General features: G+C 49.5%; 1 protein-coding gene across 1 annotated transcript in view; it reads right to left on the bottom strand.

Annotated features, from left to right (window-relative positions):
• CACNA1G (calcium voltage-gated channel subunit alpha1 G) overlaps window positions 1-23,460 on the bottom strand; it is a 140,935-nt gene that overhangs the window by 67,111 nt on the left and 50,364 nt on the right. The window contains exons 4-10 of the mRNA XM_051634860.1: window positions 19,267-19,364; window positions 17,045-17,204; window positions 14,743-15,034; window positions 14,129-14,221; window positions 11,709-12,519; window positions 11,576-11,620; window positions 10,416-10,780 (exon numbers count right to left, since the gene is read on the bottom strand). Coding sequence (XP_051490820.1) covers window positions 10,416-10,780; window positions 11,576-11,620; window positions 11,709-12,519; window positions 14,129-14,221; window positions 14,743-15,034; window positions 17,045-17,204; window positions 19,267-19,364 — 1,864 coding nt within the window. The remainder of the gene's footprint in view (window positions 1-10,415; window positions 10,781-11,575; window positions 11,621-11,708; window positions 12,520-14,128; window positions 14,222-14,742; window positions 15,035-17,044; window positions 17,205-19,266; window positions 19,365-23,460) is intronic.

The raw sequence follows: 23,460 nt of genomic DNA, 5'->3' as shown, positions 1-23,460 counted from the left end.
TTGAAGTAGAACACAGAACTTTTTGTTCCCCAGCTGCTCAAATAGACATTTCAAATATCTCAGACAATGTATTTCAATAAATTTTTGTCAGCCTGTTCACTGAAACCACTCCCTTCCCACAAACAGCTTCAAGTTTGATAAACTGCCATTTTCTGACAATAACTTCTAATCAAAACAATATTGACCAACTCTAGACATAATGTACCTGGGGAAGTTCACTGCCTCCTGGCACACGAACAGCTCCACAGGGCCTCGCTGGGCACAGCAGAAAAGAGCCAGGAAAATCAAGCAGGTTTCCCCTCCAAGGGCCACAACACAACAGCCTAGGGAGGTAACACCCCTCCTTTGACTAAGTAACCTATTTGGAAACCAAATTCTTCTGGGATCCCCATGGAAAGGACATTTTGTGGGCAGGCAGAGTTTGAGGTACAGATTCTGAAGCCTCTTTGCAGCACAAAGCCTCCTGCTCACCACCTATATTACAGCAAACCTGCCTCAGCTTCTCCATTAAGAGAAAACTGCTAATTCCCTCATCAGTACCAGCAGTGACTAATTAAAAGCAAAGCATCCTATGATTAAACAAGCAACACCCAGAAAGAGCAAGATACAAGCACGATTCAGCTGTGGCACGAAACACCAGCTCTCCTGATGAGTCTTTGGTAAATACTGAATTTTGTTTTCAAGACACCTCATCTTGCTGGACACACAGACGTGTTGTCCTGGATAAATCATTCCCTGTTAGCTCTCTGTTTGCATAGTGTTGATCTGTTGATGTACCAAACAGCACATGGACAGGCGCTGGCAGCAGATGGAACAGGAGCCGACAGCGCCACGTCTCTCGTGAGCACTGCGTGGCAAACAGTGGAGCCATGGGCACCAAGGTGTCTGCTAGCAGGCAAGGCTGCAGGTGACAAGAGGGGAGAAGCTCCCAAAGATGAAGACAGGGGCTGGAGGTCAGTAAAAGCGCATCCCCAGGGGCTGTGTGAACCAATTCCTGGAAGACAAGCCCTGCTGCATGATGAAGTGCAACCAAATGCCCTGGCAGACATCTCCCTCTGCCCAGCAGTGAGCTCCAGGCTGTGGCCAAGCCTGGTCTTGCCCAGCTCCAGCCCCTGGGGATGTCAGCACAAAGGAGCAGAAGCACCCCAGGGTCTCTCCTCTCTACTTGCTAACAATAAAACAAAATAGATAAAACACTCTGTCTTGCCACAGCACTGAGGGAGGGATGGGCTGACCAGCCAGGAAGCAGATCCCTCCTGATCCCGGGGGCTTCTCTTCTGCAAGCAGATCCAGAAGAGCAGGAAAACTTCTAGCCCATTCAAACGGCTGCAGAATAAAACCCTTCTGAAATCATTACCATGGCAACTAAGGAAAAATAACACAGAAAGAAAATACCGACCTCAGCTATTTCACAGGAAACACCACCAACATTTTACTGACTCATCACTTGCAGATTTTTAATATATATACATAAGAAAAAAATCAAACAGGTCACACAAAGATGCTATTTTCAACCTGACACTGCTCCAGTACCATCCTCTCCACCCTCTGAGTGGGTGCAGACACACACCAAGTCTGCCTCAAAACAGGAGCCAGACCACAAGTCCCAGGGCAAAATGCAAGAAATTCTGACGAACGGAAGCAGCTATTAATTAACAAAATGAGGTGCCCTCTTTTTGCCCTCTCCCACAGCCAATTCCTCATCATTTATAGCTTATGGCCGTGTCCTCAGTCAACTAATGAGCCTTCTCCAACCCCTGCCCTCATTGCACCCACATTATTCCCCCAGTCTTGGTGCACCCCCTGAGCCATGGCCATCCAAAAAACCTCTTTGGCTCCCTTGGGTAAATCCAGCTTCTCTCAGCTCCAGAGCCACTTTCTACTTTATAAATAGAAACTCAATCCACACATATTTTCAGTAATGACATTCATTGTCTTTGGGGCTCCTTAAAAGGCATCAGGCATTAGCTATCATCCTGGGTCCAACAGCACGAACTTGAGCTGTGCTTAATCAGAGCCTGATAGACAGATAGGTTTTCTTTCCTCATCCTTTGCCAAACTGGTTAAAGAAAACAATGCAGAAAGCAGAAGGATTGCAGTGGTGTTTGCTCTGCTCCTCCTGGGGCAGGAGACATGGAAAGGGCAGCGTGCTCGCTTCTCGGTGGGCTGGAGGACTGCTGGGAGGTTCAGGATTAGTAGGCATTTGTTAAAAGAAAGGACTTTGACAAACAAGTGAACAAGTCCAGTTTCATTATATCACTGCACGGGAAAGGAAGATTTTGTTACGGGTTGAATGGATGCTGAATATTTCATGCCATGACAAGTAATGCTGTAAGAAAAGGAGGAAAGCAGCTTTGATTTTGTTAAAAATCAGGAGCTGTCTGCACAGAAGGGACTCCCCTTCCACCACCTCCACTAAGCTCCTCACCTTCCACCCACTCCTCCCCGTTCCAATTAACAAATATCCTTTCCTGCCTCATGCCTGTGGGAGGAAGGAGCTGAGTCTCACAGATATGGCACCTTCTGGTGCAAGACTTTGCTCTCCACCACGAAATTGTTGAGCACCCATGGCCAACAAGCACATTCCCAGATCTGGACTGCCCGGACGGGGCCATGTCCCCATGCACCTCTGCCTCCTGTCCACTCCAAACCTGGGGGGCAAATGAGGAGACAAGCCCCAAGCATGATGGAGAACCTCATCAGCTAACCCTGAAGAACCTACCATAAACTATCCTTCCCTAGGACCATAAACAGGACCTGCAGACCATGCTCTCCTCCTCCAAGCCCTGGGGCTGTGCTCTCTTTATTGCTCTCAGGAGCCACAGCAGATATTCTCGCCTGAATTCCTTATCTCTCTCAGCTCGAGATTTCTGGATGAATATTATCCCAGAAATGCAAGAAAAACATGAAGTGGCTCAGCCCTCTGCCCAGGTTTCGAAGCAGCTTAAGCTGAACAAAAGCTGCATTTCCACTTGGTCACACCTTGTAAATACTTGAGATTTAAAGCCCTCTATTGCTAGTTAATCTAAACCAAGTTTGAAACTTATCTCTCCATTAGTACTTGAGAAGGTACCAGGGGGAGGGAGGCAATAAAATTTAAAAAAAAAAAAAAAAAAAGGAGGAAAAAAAAGGCCATCTCTGTACAGCTCCTGCACAGTTCTGCTGAACCCGGGTTTCTGATGCTGGTAACACTATCTCTCATGCTGACAGACGTCCACGGGGGAAAAGCTGGTCGTTTCCTCATGTCAGCAAAAAAAATATTATCACAAAGAGCTGAAATCCAGCAGAGACAAAGGGGGAAAGAGCTCAGCTCCTGTCCCTGCTCCCACTGGGGGCTGAGTGAGGTGGGAAGGGGCTCTGTGAGGACACGGGTCTCAACAAGGCAGAGTCATTGGGACCAACTTCTACCAGGAGAATCAAGGAAAAAGTCATCCCTGGGAAATCACCAACAATTGGCAATCAGGAGCACTTACAGATGAAAGCGTATGCTTGTGCAGGCTGAGGATGCTCCAGAAGCTCTAGCTGTGTTTTCTGGCTCCCACCCAAGGGGAACAACCACAATAATCAAAGAAGAAGCAGAGAGAAACGCCCGACTATCTGCAGAGAGCAGCGATTTTTCATCTGTGCGGGGATGAAGCGAGTTTCAAAAGCACACATCATTTTCCCATTTCACTGAGCTGGAGTCTCTTCCCAGGGCTGCCTGAGCACAGATAACGCAAGGGTACGGATGGCAGCTGAAACAACAGCTGTAGTGATAGGATCTAAGACAGCCCGAGCATTTCCAGCCTCTGAACTAAATTAACAGGAAAGGATTGACACAGCTCCTCATCCAGGGAGCTGAAGAAAACTTCAGTAGATGTCAAGGAATCCACATAGGCTCATCCCTAAAGCATGCAGAGGACTGAACTATCTGATAAAAAACCCATACATTTTCCAGTTGCATGAAATCTCATTTAATTTTCAAATCATTCAATCTCCAGAACCAGGATAAAGTCTGCCTTACAGACATAGCCCATTTTTTTAAGGTCTACGAGGGCCATGGCAGGCCTGTACTTTGCATGGTACTCTGGAGGAGCTTCATGAACGAGTCAATTAAAACACATAAGTTCCTACAAGACCTCATAAACCTTTCAAATCCCTGAGGAGCAGAAGGACCTCTGAGGTCCATAACAAGAATTACCCCCAATCACAAACAGAGAGCTGGTTTTGAAGTCACTGATCCTAGTGATTAACAGCTCTGATGACTTCCATTAGTGTTGACTTGACTCCTCCAGTCTCCAACAGCAAACTGTTAATAAGAGTAATTTCTGCTTAAGCAGGAGCTAATTGAATACAGCATGTGCAGATCTATAGGGCACCTGATTTTCCTGCCATGGGAGTGCCCAGTGCAGCCGTAGTGCTGAGAAATTCAGTTGATGCTAGAGACAAGGCCCATGCTGGGCAAAGCCAGCAGACACTGAGGGAGGGTAAAGCCTGGCTGTGCTGCCAAAGCTTTGATCAATTGGCTGAGAGTAGGTGACAAAGGGCTGGAGAGATGTGTAATGGAGTTAAATAGAGACACGGGATATGCACCAAAGTGGAAGTGGAGATACCTCTAGGAAGAGAGGATGGTGTGTGAGCGCAGAACCTTGCAAGGTCCTGGGAAGAGCCTGGGGCAGAGGGAGGTTATCCAGGGAAAGGCTGTCTCATGATTGAGAGGGATGCACAGACATGCATAAGTGCTCTCCTGAATCAAAGCCTAATTAATCAGATTCATACAAGGAAGCATCCAATTACAAACATCACCACAAAGTCTGGTGGTGTTTGTGTCTGGCTGTGCTAGTAAGGCCACAGTTGAAGTAAAGCAGCTGGGTGCAGGGCTAGGGGGTGCAGCACCAGTTATCATTGGTGTGTGATGAAGAGAGCCCTTGGTGCAACACCAGCAGCTGCCTGGGTGTGGGGCAGGTCTTTGAGTCCCAGCCCTTGCAAGGAGCAATTCAAAAGAGCTGCAAGACACACCAGAAATATTTGTTTTTAAAAGGATTCCCTTCCTTCCTGATCTGGAGGCCTGACACAAATCCACACACATGAAAGAAGCCAAAATTTAGATGTCCTGGATCTCCCTGATGTGGAGCAGCAGAGGTCAGAGCAGACATGGTGCTGCCCATGGCTGCCCTGTGCAGCCAGGCAGGGCCAGCCAGGCAGCTCCCACTCCACGAGCTGCAGCTCTGCCCCAGATCCTCCACAGCCTCCTCAGGAGCTGAATGAGCACTTGGCAAGATCTCATTTTGGCACACAGGAATGTCAAAGGAGCAGCCTCCACATGCCAAACAATTCTGCAGCTGCCCTCCACCACTGCTGGGGCCAGCAGCAAAATGCTCAGCTTGGCTAGAAACTGGTGGAGTATAGGATGCTCTTGACCACCGAGTGCTGGGAGTCAAGTGCTTCTGATCCCCAGAATACCCTTATTTCTTGAGGCAGTGCTCACAAATGGACCAAGACCTGCTGTTCTCCAGCCTGCCTGGGGCTTTGGACACTAGCACAGACTCAAATACCCCAAGAGCTGGGGCATCAGCCTGCCAAATCCCCACTGCCCAGCTCCATTACACCACTTATCCGTGGAGCAATCAAATTTTGTTCCCACATGGAGAAATCAACCAGTGGGTGCCACAAGAGCTAATAATTTTCAGTTACCTTCTTCCCTGCATACTGAATTCAGGGAGTAGCACATAAATACCATTTAGGTGACTGTTATTAATGCTTGAATCAGGAGCCTAATGGTTCCTCCACACCAGCAGGTTTGCTAATGTTGCTGCAGTTACTGACCCTTCACCTCCCCTCTCGATCATCCTGGATACTGGAAAATTTCACATCCTCTGACACTGATTAAGAAGACTCCCATGTTCTCCAGCCTCTACTGTTTACATAAACAGACATTCTAATGCATTTCGCCAGCAAGCTTTCCTTTGACACTTTGGCACAGGTGGTTGATATTTCCATGCTGCAGCAGCTATTAGATCATAGTGTTACCAGTGACAACTTTACATCATCTGCACCATGCACCCTCTGGGCTCCTGCAGCAGGATGCACTAGGCATTCAGCTTGAGATACTACCATGGCCTTAGGCTGCTCCTGCCCAGAGATGGGATTTTCACACCATGATTTGGGGCACTGCTGCTTTCTGGATTTCTACAATAACTCCACTGGTTATCCTCCTCCTGTGGGTATGCCAGACATCACCTCTTCCCACTTCCTTGAAGAATTGTTTCCTGTGGATTATGAGCTTTTCTCCTTGGGTGCTGTCCCAAAGAGTCATTCACCCTTGTCATCTCTCCGATTTGCCTCGAAAAATTAACAAGAGGTTCTCTACAGATCTGAACCAACTTCCTCTTCCCTCAGACACACCAGAGTTTTGGATCAATGTAGATCCAAGTCCCCACAAGCTCCAGCCATGGATTTGAACCAACTGCAGCTCTGGGGAGGCCAAAGCAGGACTCTCTAGTCTCTTTCTTGTTATGTTAACAATGGCAAAACACCACAGAGACAGCGGCTGAAATTCAAGAGCTATTTAAACGAATGAATATGTAGGGTATAGTTCATACAATGAGAGTTCAGACAAGGAAAATCGGAACAGCCAGGCAGCTCAATGTGAACCAGATTTTAAAAACAAAAACAAAACCCCAAAGCCCTTCCTCAAGGAAGCCTTGCTGAATTCCTTCCCCTGCTGAGGAGTCCAACATCACGCCTTGTACTAAAGCCTTTGCATTTCACTCCACGGAAGGATTTAAAGAGAAGAAAAAAAAAAGAAAAAGGGAAAAAAAAGAAAAAGGGGGGGAAAAAAAAGTAGAAAAAAAAAAGTAGCAGGTTATGGAACAGAGTCTGGCTTACAGCCAGGCTGGGGGAAAGCAGCACAGAAACCCTCTAGTTTAGCAGCACATTTTACTCCTGCTCTATGGCAGAACAAGCTCTTGCAAAGCCCTTGTCGTTTGAACCCGCAGCGCTGCAGAGCCTCAGCTTCCCTGAGGCGAATCAGTCAATTGGTTCAGCAGTGTATTTAAAATCCCCCAGAGTCTGCCTTTAAATCACCTTTGTATTCCTCTAGCCCAAGCTAATAGTTCCTACCTGCATTTTGCTTCATCTCTGTAGAAAAACAAGCTATTTAGCAGTCACATTAATAATCCACGGCAATCTGGTTGTCATTTCCCTGATGGAAAATTTCACAGTGCTGCCCAGCAGCCACGGCATGGTGAGTGTTCAGCACACCTCAAAGCACTCTGCTTTCCTCCCATGGAGCCCAGCAGCTGCCAGAAAAGCAGGAGCCAGAGCTGGACAGGTGGGGAGGATGGGCAGAAAGTGCCAAGTTAAGCCCAGTCAGGTGTACCTATGGTTCACCCACGTGTGGGGACCGTGTGGAAGTAACCTGATGCTGAGTGAGGAAGTCAGCAAGCTCATGTCAGAAGGGGCTTGGAGGAAACCCAGCTACTGAACCCCCCCAGCTATACCTTTTAAAAATATTTGTGGACAATGACTTTACCATGGAAAGTGGTCTCTGGAGAGGAGCTTCAGGATGGAAGGTTCTAAGGAAGGAGACGAGCTCCTGGGTACATGAAGTACCTTTGCTATGTGAATCCAGCACCCTTGGCCATGGGTGCCCAGTCTGGCTGTGTTGACTCATGGGTGAATGCAAACAAACAGAAAGAGGTAGGAGCTAGTGTTTTCAACACATTTTCAATTTCCACTCATTTTGATGTGCCTTCAAATAATAACTTTTATCCTAAATAACCCAAATATCCTAAATAACTTTCATCCCAACCTGGCCTTCTTTGGTTGATGAGTCTGCTAAGCAAGTGGCTGAAAGACCATTTCAGTCTTCTAGGCATCTTCCACGGAGAAAAGCAGGTCCCTCCAGGACGCCTGTCTCAAGGTGAGATGCAAAGCCTCCAGAGGGGCATACTTTTCTCCCCCAGCTATAGTGAGGACTTCAGCTGACCAGCTTCTGTCTTGAAGCCTAGGATACTCTGGTAATCCCAGAGCTGCTGAATCCCACTCAACATTGATGGGACACAGGGGAGGGCAGAAGCCTTCTTCTTGAGCCGTCTTCCTCCTTGAGTAAGCACCAGCCAATCCTTCCTCTCACAGAGTAGCTGCTAGTGTGTCCTCTGCCCTCTGGCAAGGTGCTGGTAAACAACACAAGACTTTTGACATGGCACCATAAAACATATCCTGAAGGTATTTATCCTAATATAGCCTGGTGTGCCCAGGGTGGCCACATGGGAAAAGCCCAAGAGGCTTTTCATTAAATAAGCAGAGAGCCTAATATAGAAAGTCACGGAGTCAAGTGCTCCTCAGACTCCCTCACATCTTTGCAAACAATCAGCCAATGATAAATTTGGCAAGGTTGATAATTTGCACTTTTAGGAAAGGCTCTTCTACAAGACAAGAAAAAAAACCAAACAACCCAAACATGTTTCAGTTGTTGTAATTTTTGCAGAAAGGCCTGGTCCAGCATTTCTCTCCTCTAACTCGTGCTCTCATAACTGTCTGATTATGAAACTGACTACAAGCCTCCCAAGTTTACAGAAAAACACCTCTCTGCTCTCTGCTGCCACTGCGAGCAGATGAACTAATAAAAACAAGCTCCACTATTCACTCCAAATGCCTTGGAGAAAAGAATGTGGAACAGTAGTAGCTTCAAAATACCGTCAAAGAAAGCAACCACCCACAGTGTCTGGAGTCCCCCCACGCTTATCAGCTCCCTTCACCTTGTTACCCAAAAAGCACCACAAATATCTGCCTCTTCAGATCAAGCTCCTTGCTGGGACTCACCAGGGCAGAGGCCAGAATCCCCTGCCCTGTTCCTCCAAGCCACAGAATAAAGGAGCTGTGTTGCCTTTAGAGGGTTTGATGGGAACTTGCTCAGACACCCATTCTGGTGGGATGGTCCCCCGTGGTACACCCAAAGGAGCCTGCACCAGCATCTCCCAAAGATGTGCCTGATAAAGGACAACAAGCTTTGACAATCCACCCCTTGGACAGCTGCAGCAAAGCCATGGCAGATCAGCTTTCACCTCTCAGCCAAAGGATATAGAACTGTTCATCGGTTTCCAGAGCCACCTCCCCCCAGGTTCTCAGGAGATTATCTTCCTGATATTATTAAATAAAGGTAGAAGCACTCGGGCTTCCCCACAGAAGGCAGCACAGGAAGGTGAAACCTGCAGGACACTTCAGAGCACCTCGCTGTTTAATGTGTGCTGAGCCCAGGGGTGAGCCAGCCAGACTGAATCACAGCATCAGGGAGAAAGTGCTGGCTGGAAGGGACACATTGAGCACAGCCATGTCTCCCTGGTGGCTGGGCATTGAGGCATTAATGCCCCAGGAAGACACGGGAACTTGGAGCTGGTCTGCAGCCACCACTGCTGCCACCAGGAGCTTTGGAAGTTGCCTCAGCACGAACTGCGAGTGACTCCGCAAATCCAAAATGTGGCAGGAAGGGAGAAAAGCAGCCAGTCAGGACTCGAGGGAGCTCCCAGAGATGCCTGGTGCTGGGACAGAGGTGGCTGTGTCTGCGAGGGGAGAGCTCCAGCATCCCAGAAGCAGCATTCTGGACTGGCCACTGGGAGCCCTCAAGCACTGGAGGGCTATGGAACAAGGTTTTGCAACATCTCAGCATCCCCGCTGGTGAGCCCTTCCCCCGTACCCGAAGGCAGGGTGCAGGTGCAGCACCAAGTCACCCCAGGCCTGAGGCAGGACCGCGGGCACCCGGCCAGGTGGCAGCCACGAAACCTGCGTTAAGACCAGACGGCACAAAAGCCTTTCCAAAAGCAGAGCTCTTGTCATCCTTACGGAGACGTTTCCGGAGGAATGTGGCAACTCCTTTTCTTAATGACTATATATAGGGAGAAGCTCTGCTAGGTGACAAGCGTGCACGAGGCTGGAGCAGAGGCAGCCTCTTGCCTGCAAGGACTCAGATAATCGAGCGAGGAACAGCCAGTGATGAGTCTATTTTGGACTCAGCATGCTGTTGCTGGAGCATTCACCAGGGAGGCAAAGGCATTTGTTACCTCCTCTCCAGAGACTGCAAACTCAATAGACTTCCCAGCCTGCAGCCACAGCAACCCCAGAACCCACTGCCAGCCTGGCACAAACCCCGTGGCAAACGGCTGCTCCCTCCCCTCGGCACCTACACCTCAGGAACCAGCAATGTGGTGGTGGTCTCAGCATGATGCTGAGCATCCCTGGTGGGGTCATGATGCAGAAGCTCACCCAGCAAGCTGGAAGCAGGCTCAGAGGAGAAAAATCAGCCTTGCTTTGTCCTGGGACCCTTCCTACAGCACCCCAATTCCTCTCACCCCAAACCATCCCACCAGCAGCCAGATTTGGACCAGTAACACCTCTGGCATCCCAGCTGCTCAGGGAGGCACTGGGACAGCACTCACCTGCTCGTGGTACTCGATCCCCATGCTGAGAGTGTTGATGAGAATGGCCACCATGATCCCACGGCCAAAATATTTGCTGTCCACGATCTTCCGGAAGGTCTCACACACCACGTGCCAGAAGGCCAGCACCCGGCTGGCTCTCCGGGCCCGGGTCCTGCCCCGCTGAGGGTCTCTCTGGTCACTGTAGTGGGCATCCTGCGTGAACTCGTAGACCCCCTCGCTGTCCGAGTCACCCGACTCATTGTCTGTCAGCTCAGCCTCGCTCGCCAGCACCTTGAGGCAGTAAGGGCAGCTCTCGGGGTTACAGGAGCCGCCATCCAGCTTCGTGCAGGGACTGGAGATCTTGCAGGAGCTTTGGCAGGGACCTGAAATGCCAGGGGGGCAGGGGAGCCCATCAGCCATGACTGGGGGGCTGTGGGAAGCCATGGGAGCAAAACACTATCCCTGCTAGCACAAAACCACTGCCCTGGACATGAGAGGCAAAGGGTTCCTGATGGGTTAAAGAGCCCAGGGCAAACCCCAAGTGCCTCCTCCCCAGTTACAAAGTCCTCTTGGGGTGTGGCAGTGAGTACTCCTTCAAAGCAGACACCCCAGCTTCCTGAGCTGCAGGTCCCTTGGGGAGCAGAGCTACCTGGAGGGGATGCTGGGGTTTGGGTCAGCTAGATCTGGAAGGCTTCCACCCCTGTGCTGGACAGTGGGCAAAGCCATCACCTCCAAACCCTACGTTTTAACAAAGAAGGGACATGGTCATCTCCAAGCAGCCAGGCTGGGCTCCAGCTCTGCTTGGTGACACCAAGCCCAGTTCTAGCCCATTTTGGAAGTTCAAGGATTTGGGGAGTGCTCCCTTTAATTGCAGAAAAATCTGTTTGACTGGGAGGAAATTGGGATGGGAAAGAAAATGGGAACATTCTAGCATGTGTTTTACTTGGATTTTTGCAAGTATGAAGTCACATAATCGTAGAATGGTTGGAAGGGACCTTAAAGATCATCTAGTGCCAACCCCCTTGCCACAGGCAAGGACACCTTCCTCCAGACCAGGTTGCATAAAGCTCCATTCAACCTGGCTTTGAACATGTCCAGGAAGAGATCAAAGTCTGGGAGGTTGAAACCTCCCTCCTGGTTTTGCTATAGATGCATCAGAAGATTCATCTTAGCCTCACCTGGAAAGCCATCGCCTTTCTCCGTAACATGGACTGAAAAGAACCCTGCAAATATTTAGAAAGAGAAAGAAATTAAGTGATAGCTCATATTTCTGCCAAGCAACCCCAGACCAACATCCAGCCCCAGGCTCACCTGTACTCTGTGTCTCCAGCAGCTTGTGCATGGTGCTGTATGGCCCAGGAGGGATGTTGAGGTTCGTCAAGGTGCTGCTCCCAGCACCAACTGCTGCCTCCCCCAGGCTCTTCTCCTTCAGCATCTCGTGGGGGGCACTGGGGTGCACCGTGGGGTACACCTTGCTGCCCACGATGTTCTTGGGGATCCCCTCTGGGCTCGGCAAGCTGAGGCCTGGCTGTGGGAGGGATGACCTGCAGAGCACTGGCTCGAAGTGACAGTCAGCGTGGTAGATGCTGTGGACGGACTCGGTGTTGGTGGGAGCAGGGCTGGAGGCCCCGTGGGGGTTCGGTGCTGAAGGGGGGAGCATCAGCCGGTTGGTCCCATTGTGGAGCGAGCTGGTCTCCACATCACTGATCTCCGGGCTGGCACGGGGAGCCCTCAGGTTCCCATTGCCCAGGTGATAGTGGTGGTGGTGGTGATGGTGGTGGTGGATGAGGTGGTGTACGGAGGACCTCTTCCTGCTCCTGCGCTTCCTGGTGTGCCGCTTGTCCCCTGCCTTGCTGGTGGGGCTGGTGAGGAAGCCCATCCTCACGCCCACCATCCGGTAAACCTTCACGAGCTGCTTGCTGCCTTTACGGGCAATGTAAACCAGGTACTTGAGGAGCTCATCGTAGCAGCTGCCTGGCTCCGAAAAGCTGGCGAGGGTGCTGGCGTTGGACAGGTAGCGCACCCGCTGCTCCTTCATCAGTTGGCTCTCGCGCTGCTTCGTCTCCGAGAACTGCGTTGCTATCACCACCAGGCAGAGGTTGATCATGAAGAAGGAGCCCACCTACAGGAAACAGAAGCCATCAGCCACCTCGGGTGGCCATGCCCCACCCCATGGCCCTACCTCACCTCACACCCTGCTGCAGGAGCCGGGGCAAACCCCAGACAGCCCTGTTCCCTGCCGTCACCCAGCAGAGACCACCAGGACCATGGAGGAGCTGACACCCCCCAAGCCCCCACCCTGGGGACTCCCACACCAGTGCTCTATGTCAGAGATCAAAGATGAGAAAAGATTATTTTGACAAAAAGCTTTTACTGTTTTAAGATGGTGTTTTTCTCTCTCCGCAGACAGTGGTTGTAATTACCACAATTAGTGGCATTACGATGAACACGCTGAGCCCTCCTGATAGGAGTGTTTTTCCTGGCAATGTGTGGGCAGCTCAAGAGCAGATCCCTCTCCCCTGCTAATGGGATTCTCAGGGGACTGTTACACAAGGCCTTCACAGCAATATGTACCTATAGCTTGGAGGTTTTCTTTCCAACCAGGGTTTTGTGAGGTTCTGCCTTCTGCAGAGCACAGCCTGGATCACAGACAATTACTGCCATACTAACAGGCTATGACACACTGTGAATGTTACTTGCATGGCACCTGGAAAAGCATTGCTTGCCCTTCCTCTCTGCTGTTTCAGGAATGCTGAGAGCTGAGGATTGTTTCTTTTTGGGGGGGAAGCTAATAGATGAACCAGAAAAAGCACCACAGACTAAATGACCTTCTCATCAGGGTTTGAGTCCCGGTTTGATGAGGAGCAGAAATCCCCACAATCTCCTAGTGGATGATGTGCAGCTATTTTGCTGGACTTAGTCCAACTAGAGAGGAAGAAAGGGACCCATCTCACTTACCTCAGATACATCTAAGTGAGGCACCTAATGATCCTTTAGAGTCAAGAGAGAAGCAGGCACGTCAAGTCTGCAATGCACCTAATTTATTTTGAATGTCTACCTTCGGAGGAGATGAATCACCCCCTTAAAGCACCTACTTTTCTCCCTTGATGATAAAGGAAGTCTAGACAACCAGCTCAGGCAGTCATGGTAGACAATTCTGCTTGCATAGATGAAGCCCATCATGGAGCCCACCCCACAGAAGCTCTTTATTGGCTCCTTAATGGGTGGTCTCAGCTGATGCTGTGAAGTGTGGGTGGGCTGTGGGCAGTAATCTCTTCCCTCCTTTCTTAATGCGCTCTCTGAAGGTTGGGACTGTTTTCCTGGAATGTCCCCTCTTCACTGAGGAGCCAGCCAGCTGGGTTCTTCAAGTTGGGGGAATGTCTGGACAACCTCCTCCCCCTTTGAAACCTAACTGGTTTAAAATTTAAATTCCAGGTGGCAACTTGGGGAGAGGACCTTGGAGCACAAGGAGAGGAGCAGTAGACACAGCAGCAACAGGAGTGTATCTACTATAGCTTAAAGCATTTCTTTCTTTCCTTCTTTTGCAGCAAAACACAGCTGCAATGCAATGCTGTATGGAAGCTCCATGCCTTCTAGCAAGATGGTTTCCATCCCTCCTACATGGCATTAGCTTTTATATTCTCTGCATTATCTGCTCAGTTCCTCTGGATCTCTCCTCTCTGCCCTCTCAAATGCCAGGAAGTCCCCCATGTTCCCCTAAGGCCACTCACAATGATCAGGAGGATGAAGTAGATGAAGTTGTAGAAGGAGTGTGCATCCATCACAAAGTACATGATGTCCACCCAGCCTTCCAGCGTGATGACCTGGTGGAGACAGGAAGGAAATACGAACCTGTCAGGGCTCAGTTACAACACCAAGTGTGCAAGCAACATTTCTCCTGGCTGGGTCATTCCTGACACCCCATAACTGGTCTTGGCACAGAGCAAGACACTGAAGAGCCAAGTCCTGCTCCCACAAATGCCAATAGCCATGTGGCCAGCTGCCCAGGCTGAACCCAGCCCTTCTTTTCCAGCTGGACCAAAGACCCACTACTGCACTTTGCAGAGGGAAGGGCAGGCTCCGGGCTCTGCTCCACATCAGGATGGTCCTACTGCACACAGGCAGAGGGTGGAGTCTGGCCTTTTGTCCATGCATGTGAGATGGAGGCACCTTCAAAGAAGGCTTCAAATTGTATCCCTGACATTTTAAGCACCTGTGTGCTACTATATAGCTCCTTCTTGGTGCAAAATAGCCACTGGGAATGTGATTATGCAGCCCCTGGGAACATGCTGGGGGGCATGCCTGGCTGTTCCCCACCTGGTGACAGTTTGCACGCAGGACTCACCTGGAATATTGCGATCCAGGCGTAGCCAATGTTATCAAAGTTGATGGCTCCTTTGAATGGGTTGTGCTCCCCAGCAGAGCAGTTGGTGTAATATTGGTTCCAGTTGACACAGGATGTGTTGGTGGTGTCATTGTAGGAATAATAATCCAGGGTGCACTCGAGACCCTCTTCCCTCCGTGTTGGGATGCTCCGGCAGTAGCGCATCCCATTTTCCCGGGGCTGGGAGCAGATGAAAGGGTTCTCGTCTTCATTCTCTGTCTGGTAGTATGGCTCCAAATCCACTGTGTAGGGGCTGAAAAAGTCCAGACAGGGCTGGGGTTTGCACACCAACTGTAGGCAATCTGGTAAAGTAACAACTGTGACAGCAACGTCTGGCAGCTGTGATTCTGGATCGTAAAGGTTTGTGTTTTGGTTTTGCTTTGTTTTTTTTTTAAATGGGATCTTTGTGGACTTCCTGCAGCCACACTGGCTGAGATCATGTCCCTAACTGGGTTTTGAGAAACTGAGGCAGTGCGCTTAGCAGCCCCTCTGGTGACATTACTAAGAGTCACTCCATCTGGAAGTGCTTGGGCTTTGGGGGACTAAAAGCAGGATTCAGCCCAGCAAGGCTTCTCTGAAATGTCTTTGCTGTAGTAAGATAGAAATCAGTTTAAGCTCCTGTATCTCCTGTCCTCTTGGAGAAGCTTAGTGTGGCTGGGGGACACTATGTACAAGGACCTCCCAAGCTTCCTAAAAACAGAGACAAGGCCTTCAGCTGCATTTTATAGTGCCTGTTCAGCCCATAGATAAGCTCTAAATTCCCTCTGAGGGTGGCCTTACCACAGTAACCCAGGCAAAAATGCTCTTCAGGGAGATGAAACAACCCTTGGCCAGCCAGAAACTGGCTTCTTGCTCTGCATGCAGCTATCTCCTTAATGCTGCCAGGACTCCCACTAAAGCTTGCAAAGATATTTTTAAGCCTAGTTCAGCCCGGTTAATTCCTGCAGAATTGCCTTTAATACTCTTCAAAGCTTATCTAAACCCCTGGAATTTTGGCTCAATTAAACAGCACCCAAACCTGTGGCTCTATTGGATTTGCTCAGTGGTGAAGCAGCCCCTCTGCTCTGCTGCCATTTACTTAACATGGATGTGCCCTGGTAGAGACTCTCCCAAATGCCCCCTGAGGGCACGACCTACTAGAGGGGTGACAGCTATTAGGAGATGCCTGGGAGAAGATAAAAGGTGCATGGTGCCAACTCCAGACCTGGGACCCAGCACAGCTACAGCAACATCATCGTGACCCTGCTGTGTGCAAGTGAGAGCCTCTGGGCTTGCAGGACTCCTCCATCCCAGTGTGGATTCAGCCAGCTCCAAGTCAACATTTCTAAGCAATTGACAGAAAGGAGACAGATTTTAGAGACCTGCTTTGCAGCTGGTAACCCCTAATAACAAGCGACATGCCTGTCAGGTTGGCATCTTCCTCCAGTTCTGGGCTCATGGCACTATTTGCAGGGTGGTTGCTGTACATGAAGACAACCAGATAACTGAGCACCAGCCTGGAACATCAGAGTCTGGTGGAGCAGCCACTGAGGGCTTGGAGTCACCTGCCATTCTCCTGGCATCCAAAGTGTGGGAGGTGGTGGAAAAAAGCATGTAGGGAGGAGAACAGGTATGGAAATGCTGGTCTGAAAGAGGCTGACAGCTACCAGGTATTATAACCACTGTTCAAATATTCCTGGCAAGCTGGCTGGCCAGGAAACTGGGTGCTATAAAACCCTGTTTGATCAGTATAATCTTCTTGGCTTTAAAAACCAGGAATCTGTGAAAAATAACACTGTGGGACAGGGACTATCCCTTGCTCTGAGACTGTAAAGCATCTAGCATCCTGAAGTGTGCGGCAGCTCCATCAGCATCCCCTGGGGTTTGGGTGGGATTACAAACACCATGCCAATGAACACCACCAGCAGCTGACCAGGATTCACACCTCAACGTCTCCACAAGTGCAGAAAAGGTCACATGTTAATGATACACTGAATTCAGAGAGCCTGAACTCGTATTCTCAGCGTTTTTTGGAGGCTCTTATCAATCAAGAGTTTTCCAAGTTCCAGCTGAGGGTTAAGGACAGCCCTGCAGGACTTGAATGGCAAACTGTCACAGCTCGCTCTGTGCCAACCACACATGCCTGGACAGGAGTTGTGGTGGCATTTAGGAGTCTGGAGCATTTGCAGAAAACCAGGGCTTTTTAATGGAGGAGATCCTTGTCTCCTGGAGGGATAGACAAGCCTGAGCTGGAGAGATACGTCCTCTGCCCACCCAGACTCACATGCTGAAGTTCTCAGGGAGGAAGCAGCGGTTCCTGAGCAAACCTGCCCACAGCTGGACTCCCACGATGCCGAAGATGAAGAAGACAAAGAAACAGAGGAGGAGGACGTTCCCCAGCATGGGCAGTGTGTCCAAAAGAAGTGTCACCAGGATGCGCATACCTGAGGCGAAGCAGAAAAGTCCACACTGAATTTTCTTACTTCAGCTATGTCCCCTTGACCTTTTCCTCTCCATCCCTAGTTTTCATTCCAGTGACAGCCACCACCTTCTCAACCGTTGCCCTTGTCACCCACACAAGACTTGCAAACTTCTGCAGCTCCCCAGTCCCCTTTGGCTTCCCCCAAAGCCCCTAGGATATGCACTTCATCTGTTGCTCCTGGGCAACAACCCAACCTTCTCCCTTCCCTTCCTTCACTCCCCATCTCAAGCCCTCTTCTCCCTAAGCTTTCTAGCAATTATATGTCCCCTTTCATCCCTGACACCAAACTCTGACATTCTCCCTTGCTCAGTCATATTTCTTTCCCCGCTCTGTATATATTAAAATTCCCCTCCCTAATTCCCCTCATCTACCCTAAATCCCCTCTCTTCCTTAAAATACAGGACTCTCTCTGGCAGTTAATTCTCACAAGTTCAGGAACAGCCAGTTCTGTAACAAAGACAAATTGATGGTGACTTCAGCTTGACATTTACACACACAAAAAATTTATTTGATCTGACATCTCTGTAATATTCTGCTCATCTCTCGCTCTCCTCCTTTCCCCATATTCCACATTCTCTCACTCACTTATATTGATTTTAATTTAAAGAAAGCTTTACTGTTGAACCCTTTACTTTGATACTTGAAGAGGACTTTTTTCTCTCTTCCTGATGCTGTCACCTCCTCTATCAGGGCTTTCCTTCTACTCCTCTACTGGGGAACAACCACCTTACGTCAACTCCTAATTAACTGAAATGACTTTCTGTGGTTACTGCATTTATCATCACACAAAACTCTTTTTTTCTTTTCCCACCTTATATTTCTAACCTATTGGAACAATGTTGCAGAGAAGCCAAGATAAATTACCCGGGGTTTCAAAATACATTAAGTGAATTACATCCCCAGTTAGACAGTGGTGGATAAATTCAGCCATCCATCAGTTCATCAGAGGGGATAAAAAAACCAAAACACATTACCAACAGGATTCTGCAGCTACTATAAAGAGTGAAATAGCAGCAAATCCAGTTTCAGTTCAAGAGGAAGGACCAGAAAAATAAACAGAATCCAGGCACCTCCAGCATCAGCAGAGAGAACTGAAGCTGATTAGTTCTCATCAAGGCATTGAGCTAGTTCAGACAGGGGAGCTCAGACTTGTATTTAATTTGTCTGAAACAATGTTGGAATCAATACCCAGGGTTGTAGGACCAGGAAAACAACATTTCTGATGTGGTTGTACTTAAGCTTATCACACCTGATTCCCAGAGCATCCAAGAGGGATGGATGCTTTGCCCATGTGGTACAGCAAGAACAGCTTGTGGCCCATCTGGTTGGGTTTGCCATAGCCAAGGCCTCTCCAAGCACAGGGCTGGGTTGCCATCTCCAGCTGCGAGGCAGGAGCAGGCAATGCCACCGGCTGCTGTTCAAGGAGGGCCTGAGAGTCTCATGCATAACCTGATAAACTAGCACTGACTAGCCCCTCCCATCCCACCCAGGCTTGCTTTGGAGGTGTTGGGGGTTCTGGCTGTACTCTGAGGAGCAGACCAAGAGATGTTCCCCCATCCCAGGAAGCCGTCTCCAGGCACAACAAACTTTCCCTGCCTCAGTTTCTCCAGGAAAGGATGGGGTAGTGCAGGGAGGGTGAGTCCAGCATGGCTTGGACTCCTCTGCCCCTACTGCCTGGCAGAGGCTGTTGGCTCAGTCAATCCCTATCACTTGCATCTCTTCACCTTACCAGCCTCCCAAGACCACCTTCAGATGAGAATGAAAGGCATCTGAAGACAGTCCTGGATATCTTTTTGATGGATGGTTCATCTCTGACACCACAGGTGCCAAAACAAACATTATTTAAAGCAGGAGAGTGACAGGCACTGGAAACCAGAGGGTGGTGGTAGGACCTAACACTACCAGGCTTGGGTGAACGTTTGAGCGGCAATGTAAGATGGGCAGCATCTCTGTTTGCTCTTCCATCTTTGGGGCACAGAGATAAAGAACTTGCATCAACTGGGAGGAATAAAGGTCTGACTTACTGGGGACCCTGTTAATGGCCCTGAGGGGCCGAAGGACGCGGACAGTGCGGACGGCTGAGAAGCTGACGTTCTGCAGGTCCAGGGAGTACTCCAGCATCCTGCAAGAGACACCAACGCAGAGGAGCATCAGGGATCCTTCTGGAGAAATGCTGGGTTATCAAACATCATAAATCAAACATTATATGCCAACCACTCACAGAGGGACTCGTTACTGCATCTCTCTCATCAGGAAAGTTTGCCAGAGGAATTAATTAAAGGTTGTTTGCGTATCAGAATAAAGTCAACGAGCGAGAACATGATACACCAGCTGACACAGCCACAGATCTTCTCCCTCTCTCATCTGCTTTGGTTACTGTTTTTGCACAGGTCCAGGGCAGAAGCTTCTGGAAGTCTCTGCACACCCCAGGAGGGCAACTTCAGGGCTGACTCCAGGAGTCCTTTTTTCAGCAACAGTTGTACAGATACTCAGACGAATCTGGGTTCCCTGTTCTGAGAGCCTCTGAGAAGCAGAGGAGCATCCCCTGGCACAGAGCCTTTCCACAGGGCACAGGAGGTGCACAGCACAGGACACTGAGCCCTGCTAGCTCTGTCCAGCAGCCATCACTCACAGGCAGGTCTCAGGTGGTTGGGCAAGCACACAAATCCAAACTGATGATACTTGGAGATAAAAAATGAGGCGACCGTGGACCAGGGAACCTCCCAGTGCTTCTATACAGTGCATGTTGGGGTTATTTCACAGCTCAGGACACGGAGGTACAACCTTCACGTGACAGGCTGAGGATGCCCTAGGACTGTTGCAAGTCCCTGGCATCCCCCCTGCAGTGTCTCGCTCTGCTCATGGCACTTCTGCTCAAGCACAGTGAGGCCATCAGTCACATCACCTCCAGGGCTTTGCTTCCCAGCCGTGGGAAACAAGCTCTCTGCTCAAAAGTGTTCCTGAAGAGGCAGAACCAGGCAAAGGCAAGGAAGAGGACCACGAGGCTCCCTGCACAGCCAGGCTCTGGCTGCCACAGGCAACCACAGACAGTTAATCTCTCCCAAAAATTACCAAATTTTACCTCAAAACCAATTGGGTCATTCACTCCCTCCAACTTTGATGGTTAGAAGCCCAACTTCTAGCCTAGATTTATTCAGGACAAGCTCATACTCCCTTGTTCTTACAGCAGCACTGCCTTTTAAGTAGCTTCTATCACTGTTCTTTGTCACTGGTGTTTACCCACTTGACGTACTTACAGAGGACAAACCACAGGTCCCCTCAGCCTTGATTTTGCAAAGCCAAAAAAACCAGGCACTTCCAGCCCCATCTCCCAGCCAGGCTCCCTGCTTCCCACTCACAACCTTTCTCTACACCTGCCCTGGCCTGAATCCATCCTACCCAAATAGACACCAAGCAGTAAGGAGAGGGGCAACAATTTGCCTGGGTTTTAATGGTTCTTAAGTTTCACTCACTGTTTGAAAACAAGATTTTTGTATGGTTTGCAGGATTTGGGTAAAAAGCTCATGTCACACATACAGCTTTTCTTTCATCTGTTATTAAAACAGAAGCTACCAGCAAAATTTAGAGCAGCATATGGTTATTTGCACCAAGATAAATCATTTTCTGATTAGTGACAGTTCTAGACTTGCATGCAGAGGGCACATGCTTGTAACCAGCAAAGGGCATGTTGTAAAATGCATTTAGATTTAACATATTAATGAACAATTATAATGCCTAATGTAAAAACAAACAACAACAAAAAATCAACAAAAAAAACCAACAATGTGAAAACACTTGAAACACTTGAACACCAAGACAGGAGCAGATAGATGCCCTCCTGCCTTTGCTGCTGGACGCTGCTGTCAGCACCAGCACCACAAGCTCAGCCCCAGAGTGAGACTACAGGATCTGTAAACTAACAGCTCAAAAGCCTTGAGAGAAACCAGGGTTGGGGGGAAAAAAAAGTGGGTAAAAATCAGTCACCAAAGAGCAAGTCCAACGAGAATCCCACCGCTTGCCAGCTTAAAGGTCACTTCCAAAGGCAATGGGATGCATGGGAGGAATCAATCCACGTCCCTGGCAAGGAGAGATACCCAGGGAGAGGATGTCAGGATGTCACCAACTGGCGAGGTGACAGGTGCATTTGCCAGCATATATAACATGAATGCATTGAGGATCTGCAGTGTAAAAAGCCCCCGATGAAGCTTCAACTCAAATGTCACTTCTGTTCAAACGGGAAAGCACGAGGGCTGTCAGCACCTCTGCCACAGCCCTGGGTGCTCAGCCAAGTTAAAGGCTCAGAAAAATACATGGCATTAAATTAGGATGGATTCAAAGCAAATGCTGAGACTTGTCAGAGTGATCAGCAACCCCTGATCACCAGAGTTATTAAAAAGGAAAGCCGAAATATTTAGAACTTTCTAAGAACAAAAGCAGAGCATCTGCAAAGCCAGACGTACAACGGGCTGGTGGTGGGATGCAGAGAGAGCTGCTGCAGACCTTTGGCAAACACTCCTCCAGGAAGGAAAACTCCTGGGACTCAAAAGACAGACAAGACACAAGGGGTGGTTAAAGATGGACCAGGCGTCAGAAATTCATCCCTATTCTGTGTGGAGATGTTGAGACTCTGAGCACACTTGGGTTTCCTTCATATAATACTCAAAGCTTTGGGAAGGATCTCGGCAGCGCAGTGTCAGGCAGCATCCCTGCCTGTGATGATGGGCTTGCAGAAGTGATGCTCAGGAGCATTGCAGGAGAGGTTGAAGGGCCTCTTCCCAACTAGTGAGACTAACAGAGCACAGAAATGCTGGAAAAGCCCTTCCCACACCTACCCAGCATTGCCTCTCTGACTCACCCTGCCCTCAGCCCTGGTTCTACTCCGACCCCTGGGATCGCTCGTACTCTAGGAGCAGAAGATAGTGTGAAGACCCACCAGAGCTGTGGAGTTTGTGCTGAAGATGCTTTCTGAGAAGAACTTGGCCTTTCTCCTCTCACAGGCAGGGGAACCCATAACAAGACAGAGATGCCTGCAGGCATCCCAGGCCTGTCCCTCAGCCTGCTTGGGCACAGAGCCGCTGCTCACTGCCAGCAGGAGATAGGCTCAGATTTATTCAGTGTTAAAAGCTTTCCAAAACTGGGCATATAGGCACCTTTTATCTACAAAGCACAGCAATCAGTGGGTGTTATTAAGCCACCAGTGTAGGAAAAGACAAGGGGAAATTATTTAGACAGTGCTGTATCTTCAGAAAGCCAGAATGAAACATCCTCCCAGCCCTCACCGCCTTTGCCGTGCTCCACCTTTGCTCAGGCACAGTTTTGGAAGCCTTATGAGTCTCCCAGCATTCGTGGGTGTTGTTTAATTTTAAAAATACTAATTTGGATCAAGCTGAATGAAATAAAAAGAGTAGCACTGGAGGGACCATGAGCCCCACAGCCTGCTGGGTCCAGCTGAGCAGAGGCACCCCATGTCCCAGCCACGATGTTTGACTAACGAGGCTTCTGAAGCAGCAGCAAGTTCAGCTGAAGAACTGAAAGAAACTAAAGGATTCTCCTTCTAGAGTCCTAAAACTTCAAAAAACAAAAGTTTTTTGCAGGTGGGTTTGAGTCAGCTCAGCTGTGAGGGAAGCTGCTGAGGGGTTTCTCTTACCCAGAAGGTTTCCATAGGCCAAGAATGTGGCTTGTTTGGGCTGTGGTGAGGGGGCACGGAGCAGAGAGCAGCCAGGGCTTTGCTAGCCCCCTGTCTTGGCTGCTCTTCAACCTCCGAAAACTCACTTAAAGCATTAAATTGCAAAGCTCAGCCCCAGATTTTGAACCCCTGGGTGTCTGCAATCATAAGTATCAGCTTGATATGGTTCTGCCACCTCTGCTTGGAGCAAAGAGCTCTTACTCTGGGGTGAGCCAGGGAGCCATGGAGCCCCAGGAAGAGGCTCCCGGCTTCCAGGACACTCACACCCACCCAGAAAGCACTGGAGAAGGGCAAGTTCCTGGGAGAGGGTTGGGTGCAGCTTTTCCTGCAGTTCCAGGGGCTGCAGCAGTGATTGCACATTGGGTAATTGCATGTGTAAATCAGCCTCTTACATGGACAATTACCCCAGGGTGCTGCTGGTGCCAGGGCAGCGCAGGGGTCACCGCGCACCCGCCTCTCCAAGGTGCTGCTCCTCGGTGCGAGAGGGATCAATACAGACAGGCAGAGGAGATGAAACAGCAACATTCATCCC

Source organism: Apus apus, chromosome 17 (genome assembly GCF_020740795.1).
Source record: "Apus apus isolate bApuApu2 chromosome 17, bApuApu2.pri.cur, whole genome shotgun sequence".
NCBI classification, from domain to species: Eukaryota; Metazoa; Chordata; class Aves; order Apodiformes; family Apodidae; genus Apus; species Apus apus.
The sequence above is the reverse complement of the archived record's forward strand: the minus strand, read 5'-3'. Positions and strand labels throughout refer to the sequence as shown.